The 7,353-nt window shown below is 45.8% G+C and overlaps 1 protein-coding gene across 1 annotated transcript in view; it reads right to left on the bottom strand.

Moving 5' to 3' along the window:
- LOC133128694 (acyl-CoA-binding domain-containing protein 6-like) overlaps positions 1 to 4,977 on the bottom strand; it is a 10,439-nt gene extending 5,462 nt beyond the window's left edge. The window contains exons 1-6 of the mRNA XM_061242411.1: positions 4,491 to 4,977; positions 3,981 to 4,045; positions 2,515 to 2,611; positions 2,200 to 2,282; positions 1,118 to 1,223; positions 2 to 91 (exon numbers count right to left, since the gene is read on the bottom strand). Of these exons, the coding sequence (XP_061098395.1) occupies positions 2 to 91; positions 1,118 to 1,223; positions 2,200 to 2,282; positions 2,515 to 2,611; positions 3,981 to 4,045; positions 4,491 to 4,763 (714 nt within the window). The 5' untranslated portion in view covers positions 4,764 to 4,977. The remainder of the gene's footprint in view (position 1; positions 92 to 1,117; positions 1,224 to 2,199; positions 2,283 to 2,514; positions 2,612 to 3,980; positions 4,046 to 4,490) is intronic.
- Between the last annotated feature and the right edge of the window lie 2,376 nt (positions 4,978 to 7,353).

The raw sequence follows: 7,353 nt of genomic DNA, 5'->3' as shown, positions 1-7,353 counted from the left end.
CCTGGCTGTTGATGTCGGCGTTGTTCTGCAGCAGCACAGACACCAGCTCTTTGTGTCCCCGATCACAAGCCCAGTGGAGCAGCGCCCTGCCCTGAAACACACACACCCCAAACACTCACTAACCCGGTCTGTCTCAGAGTCTCTCAGTCTCAGAGTCTCTCAGTCACTCAGTCTCAGAGTCTCTCAGTCTCAGAGTCTCTCAGTCTCAGAGTCTCTCAGTCTCAGAGTCACTCAGTCACTCAGTCCCACAGTCTCAGAGTCACTCAGTCTCAGAGTCTCTCAGTCTCAGAGTCTCTCAGTATCAGAGTCTCTCAGTATCAGAGTCTCTCAGTATCAGAGTCTCAGAGTCACTCAGTCCCACAGTCACAGAGTCTCTCAGTCTCAGAGTCACTCAGTCCCACAGTCTCAGGGTCACTCAGTCTCAGAGTCTCTCAGTCCCACAGTCACAGAGTCACTCAGTCTCAGAGTCTCTCAGTCCCACAGTCACAGAGTCTCTCAGTCCCACAGTCTCAGAGTCACTCAGTCTCAGAGTCTCTCAGTCCCACAGTCACAGAGTCTCTCAGTCCCACAGTCTCAGAGTCACTCAGTCCCACAGTCTCAGAGTCACTCAGTCCCACAGTCTCAGAGTCACTCAGTCCCACAGTCTCAGAGTCTCTCAGTCCCACAGTCTCAGAGTCACTCAGTCCCACAGTCCCACAGTCTCAGAGTCACTCAGTCACTCAGTCCCACAGTCACAGAGTCACTCAGTCCCACAGTCTCAGAGTCTCTCAGTCCCACAGTCTCAGTCACTCAGTCCCACAGTCTCAGAGTCTCAGAGTCTCTCAGTCTCAGAGTCACTCAGTCCCACAGTCTCAAAGTCTCTCAGTCCCACAGTCTCAGAGTCACTCAGTCCCACAGTCTCAGAGTCACTCAGTCTCAGAGTCACTCAGTCTCAGAGTCACTCAGTCTCAGAGTCACTCAGTACCACAGTCACAGAGTCACTCAGTCCCTCAGTCTCAGAGTCAAAGAGTCTCTCAGTCTCAGAGTCACAGAGTCTCTCAGTCAGAGTCTCTCAGTCACAGAGTCTCTCAGTCTCAGAGTCTCTCAGTCTCAGAGTCTCTCAGTCTCAGAGTCTCACCTCCTCATCTTTGAGATTGACGTCCACCTTCTTGGAGTCGATAGCCTTGGTGACGTGCTCAATGTTGTTCTCTCTGCAGTAGTCAAATATGTTCTTATCCTCTTCCCTTTGAGAAACGAAGAGGGGTCAGACAGCAGGTGAGGAGCGGTCTTAATACACACAGCAATAACGCCCGTATTGATCTGATAACATATCCAGCCCTGCAAACTACTCTACATCAAAACAGGTGTACAAAGTTCTCACAACACAAGACTAAGTCACAGTTACAAGTTACAGACACACTGAGTAAAGCAACGATAAACTGCAGCCAGGATATTTTAACCCTGCATTCAGCACACTTATCAAGAGGTCCATTTCACGGAACTTGGAATATGCTGGATTGTTAAGATCCCATGAAGCCCTCAGTATAGATGGCCAGTTGTGTTCATTTCAACTTGGGCAATTGACATATTTTAACCATTACCATTATGTTGTCATCATGAGGTTGAGGAACCAATCAGAGATGAGAGGAGGCAGACTGCTCTTTTGGAGGATCTCCATGACTACCAGAGTGACAGTTAGTGTTCCAAAGCATTGTTCAGTAATTAAAAATGTTCCAGTGAAAAAGCACTCAAGCCCATCCAAGCCTTTTATCAATAGTCCTCAAAAGTATGTGCATAATGATATAATACACATACAAATATAGTATTGTGGATAGTCATATTTAAACTTATTTCTATCATCGTGTCCCATTAGGGAGTTCTGTGCAGTCACAACTGTAATTACTGTCCACTCACTGCAGGGAACAGACTGTGAAGCACAGCCAGATGCTAGCTCCTTCAGCCAGCCCTACAGCCCAGGAGCCAAGCCACGTAGGCACGTAGCCCCTCAGCGATGCCTGTAGCCCCTCAGTGATGCCTACAGCCCCCCAGTGATGCCTACAGCCCCTCAGCGATGCCTACAGCCCCTCAGCGATGCCTACAGCCCCTCAGCCATGCCTACAGCCGAGACGATGTCGCTGGAATGACGCTTCGCCGTTTCGCCCGGCAGAGCCGTGCAGTGATGGCGGTGTGTGATGTCATCATCGCGGTGCGTTTGATCACCTGATCTTTTCCTCCTGGAAGAGGGAACTGACCGTCGCGCCTCCGAATCCCGTCCGACGCTCCCGCCCCCTTCTGTCAGCCGTCTGGGACAGGAAACCACAGCAAACACACCCACCAATCAGGAGCCTGGGCGCTCACACCCTCCATACTTTCACTGGGTGACTGTCCACCGGACAGCTGCGGGAGAGCTCCGCTGAGTAAAATCCTGAAACCACTGTGTCTTATTGCGCTTTATTCCGGTTTCTCAGGAAAATCAAATCATGGAAAAACAGCTTGTGGCATGAACCCTTCTCCCCCGGGGGGACGTGCAGTTACCTTAGAGCTGCCCTCAGGGTCCAGGGCATGGACACAGGACACGTACTCCTGCATGGCCTGCTCTGGACTCAGATCCCCCAACTGCTTCCAGGACTGCCTGCGATGCACACAGCACTGTCAGAGCTGCTCAGACACAGCTGATCCACACTGCTCAGACACAGCTGATCCACACTGCTCAGTCACAGCTGATCCTCACTGCTCAGACACAGCTGATCCACACTGCTCAGTCACAGCTGATCCTCACTGCTCAGACACAGCTGATCCTCACTGCTCAGTCACAGCTGATCCACACTGCTCAGACACAGCTGATCCTCACTGCTCAGTCACAGCTGATCCTCACTGCTCAGACACAGCTGATCCTCACTGCTCAGTCACAGCTGATCCTCACTGCTCAGTCACAGCTGATCCTCACTGCTCAGTCACAGCTGATCCTCACTGCTCAGACACAGCTGATCCTCACTCCTCAGACACAGCTGATCCTCACTGCTCAGTCACAGCTGATCCTCACTGCTCAGACACTGCTCAGTCACAGCTGATCCTCACTGCTCAGTCACAGCTGATCCTCACTGCTCAGACACAGCTGATCCACACTGCTCAGTCACAGCTGATCCTCACTGCTCAGTCACAGCTGATCCACACTGCTCAGTCACAGCTGATCCTCACTGCTCAGACACTGCTCAGTCACAGCTGATCCTCACTGCTCAGACACTGCTCAGTCACAGCTGATCCTCACTGCTCAGACACTGCTCAGTCACAGCTGATCCTCACTGCTCAGACACTGCTCAGTCACAGCTGATCCTCACTGCTCAGACACTGCTCAGTCACAGCTGATCCTCACTGCTCAGTCACAGCTGATCCTCACTGCTCAGACACAGCTGATCCACACTGCTCAGTCACAGCTGATCCACACTGCTCAGACAAACCACTCAAACCGTCCTGCAGGGCCTGTCCTGTGGAGTTCATTTAGTGAAAACGCTAGCACAACGCGTTTTACACATGTCCTACAACTCACAAACAAAAACTGTGTTTTGCAAATTCAAAACCCCAATCTACAAACATGCAAAACACGATTATCAAATGAACACATACTGCCTTTTCTTCCGTAGTTCTAGCTGTTCTCCCAAAGGCTCTCTTCAGCTCTAGCATGAGTTCCAGAATGCAATGTGTGTTTTTTTTTCCCTTTGGAAAATTGATTTAATTTTATGCTTACAGTACATGTCAAGCAGAAAAAAGACGAAATGTAAACAAAAAGCATGAAACATTTCCAAAGTGCATAAAATATTTTCAGCTCCACCATTTCTGTTGTCCTTTAAGCAACACATTTAAAAAATCCCAGTGGAGATTGGTACCTAAATAGAGCCCAAATAGTGGAAAAAGACCTCATCAAAATGGCAAGCCCACTAGTCCTCTCAGATTCTAAAATTATTGTGCATTCTGAACACGTTAAGAAATTAATGCACACTTACCATTTCCTCTGGCCTTCAAAGTCGAAAAACCCTGGCTTTGCTGTGTTGCACTTTCCAGCTTTGACCTGCAAAAACAAGAGAGTGGCGCTCGTGCACTGCCTAGGAAGAGGCTCGCTGTATCTCCAAGATAAAAAGCTGGCATAACAGGAAAAGTAACTTCAAACTGACCCTATCTACTTTCTATCTCCAGTATTGGTGTTGCGACTAACGTGACTCAGCTAACAAACCATCTTTAGCGCAGAATAAAACATATTAGGTACAGCTAGAATGTTAATGTATTGACTGGACGACATACAATAAATTAGCTGGGTAGCTACCCCTAGCTAATAAGTACTCTATGGAATAAGGAAGTTGCCAGGCAGCAGCAGGCAAGTTAACGAATGTGTCCGAGTGGCTAGCCAGCTAGCTAACACATCCTGAAAGGAAATGCCAGATTGAATAAAACTCATTGACAGCCGAGTGACAGCCTTTAAAAAGTAATACTGGAAATGCGTCAGGTTATCTCATTACCTGCTTATACCTGGCGTACAGGTACAACAACTGTTCTCTAGTGGCGTTCTGCACCAGACTGGGGAGGCGATCAGCCGCAGCTTCGAACTCAATTTCCAGTTCCTCTCCTTCAAGTCCATGTCCCAAATCCACAGCCCCGCAATCCACCCCCCGTAGACCTAAATCTGAATCTGAATCCGATCCACCCAGTGGCTCTCCTGTGTCGGGCCGAGCCGGATCTGTACCTGAGCCCGTAGCAGAGTCAGGGGAAGACGATGGAGATCGGGACGCCATATTTAATACTTTGACGGAAGCGATGAAGTGGTTCCTCTGGCCTGTTATTTTCTATTCTAGACACCGTTGGAGGTGAATTCGAATGATTGCAGATGTCGTGACAATTGTTCAAATATAGAGTGCAAGCTTGTTATGCTCCGAGTTACCGTCGGAAGCGTTGTAAATACGGTCCCTCCTCGGTACGCTGTTATGAAACGCATATATTGAAACCACGACGAAGAAACAATGGTTCCGACGTTAATGTTGATCCTGTTTGCATACAATCACACGTAGCCTTCGAAAACAGAAATACCAATATTTTGCTGCTTGAAGCCCGAGTGATAATAATGAATCATATTAATAATATAAAACAATCAATTGATAATATTAAAAAAATGTCCAAATTGTTTTCAAATGAATAAAGTATTGAGTCATATGCATGGCATGCATGCAATTTAAAGTTGTATTTATTTTAAAACTTTATATTTATGTGAATATCAAAGTAAATAAAGTAAAATTATCAAATAAATGAACGAATTATCAAATAAATTAACAAATTATCAAATAAAATTGTGCATTAAATAATATGAAACGACAGACCTAAAAGACACGTTACACATAAGTATATTAAGTTCTTTTTAAGTAACGGTTCATATCGTCTCAATACGAAAAATACATTCTGGGTGATTTGTATTATTTGTAGAATTTGTCATTTTCTTTGAAATTTTATATTGAACTAATTTAAATGCTTTGGGTCAATATAAAAGTTTCTGTTTTGCTTTTAGATAATATTAGGCTAATTATAAGGCTAAACCTGTGTATCCCAGTATGCATAATATATATTTTCCAACAGAGGGCAGTATTGTCAAAATAACACAATTTTGGAGCATCTCAGATTAATGGATTAGCCCGGGATTCTTTGTTGAATGAATGAACGAATGAATTGATTGACGAATGAATTAATGAAGGAATAAAAAATAAATACATTTATTTATATAAAGAATTGTTTTTCCAATAACAAATATGGAAGGAGCCAAACACATTCCAAATAAAATGCATACTCATTTATCATTCATATATGCCTCATCAAATATTATTAAAAGAAACGCATTACATTCTGGGGCGGCATGGATAGCAGTGGGTAGCACTGCCGCCTCACAGCAAGGAGGTCCTGGGTTCGAATCCCAGCCGGCCAGGCCTCTCTGTGTGGAGTTTGCATGTTCTCCCCGTGTCTGCGTGGGTTTCCTCCGGGTACTCCGGTTTCCTCCCACAGTCCAAAGACATGCATGTTAGGCTGATTGGAGAGTCTAAATTGCCCGTGGGTATGAGTGTGTGAGTGAATGGTGTGTGTGCGCTGCAATGGACTGGCGACCTGTCCAGGGTGTATTCCTGCCTTTCGCCCAATGTATGCTGGGATAGGCTCCAGCCCCCCTGCGACCCTGTTCAGGATAAGCTGGTTAAGATAATGGATGGATAGATGGATGGAATTACATTATAAATCTGCCACAAACATAAGCTCTGCGCCACCAGAGATATTTAAAAATGTGTAAAAGCACATAAATATTATGATTGCAGTTATGATTATGATTATACTGTTGATGATGATGATGATTATTATTATTATAGTTGTTGTTGTTATTCATTCATTCCCCCTTTATTTCCTGGAAGACACATTGAGGGAATGAACCTTCCTTTAAAAATGGTGCCAAGATTACAATGTGTATTAAAACAGCGACAACAATACTTTAATTATTATTTTAAAAACATATTTGTGTTATTATTGAAGAGCGGGAAAGAGAACGCGGGATGAGAATGTCGTTTATTTTAAGTGAGAGACGATAAGCTGGCATTCGCAGCCCTCCGCTCTGCTCATGTAAGCGCTCCTCCCGTACGGTTGTTGACGACTGGAGTCTGGGTGTGAGGCTGGAGGGGCCTCTCCAGGCTCTGACAGCATACCGCCAGCCCTGGAGAGTCTGTGCAAGCCCCAGTCAGCCAGGATACACAGACCGTTAGTCATTCCCTGGAGCGCACTGCTGGCAGCACAAGGACAGGAAATGCTGTCTGCTTCCCTGTGAGCCGAGGATAAGACAAGCTCAGGCCAGGAAGCCTCTGGGACAGGAGGAGAATACGACTTCACCAGGAACGCCAGACACCTGCAGCGGCAGACCAGAACAAAACAACAACAAACATTAAAGTGAATGATGCAAAAACCAGGTCATTGTGCAACTGAATCAGAAGTAATCAGTGGTCACCTGCGCTCCACGTCACAGGAAAAGGTCCTCATTATGTGTCTAACTGTCCCGTGTAATTCAAGTGCAGCCAGAAGTTTTAACTGTGTATTATGTCCTGAGATGGAAAAAGAGCTTTGGTAATAGTTGCCACTGAACAGAAAAACAGAATCCAACAGGGGGAATACTGTGCCTGTGCTTTAACAAAATTAAATCCTTTAAAAAGAACACATCCCATGCTCATTTCAGCTTTTCATCTGCACACTTTAGTCAACATGTAACCAGAAAAGATTATTTTATTCTGAAGTTAAAAGGACATGCAATTAAAAGAAGATAAAAATGCAACTTATTTTTGCAAAGGGCCACCCAGAAGGAGCGCTGTT

Source organism: Conger conger, chromosome 5 (assembly GCF_963514075.1).
Source record: "Conger conger chromosome 5, fConCon1.1, whole genome shotgun sequence".
Lineage (NCBI taxonomy): Eukaryota > Metazoa > Chordata > Actinopteri > Anguilliformes > Congridae > Conger > Conger conger.
This window is presented reverse-complemented; position numbering and strand designations above follow the sequence as displayed.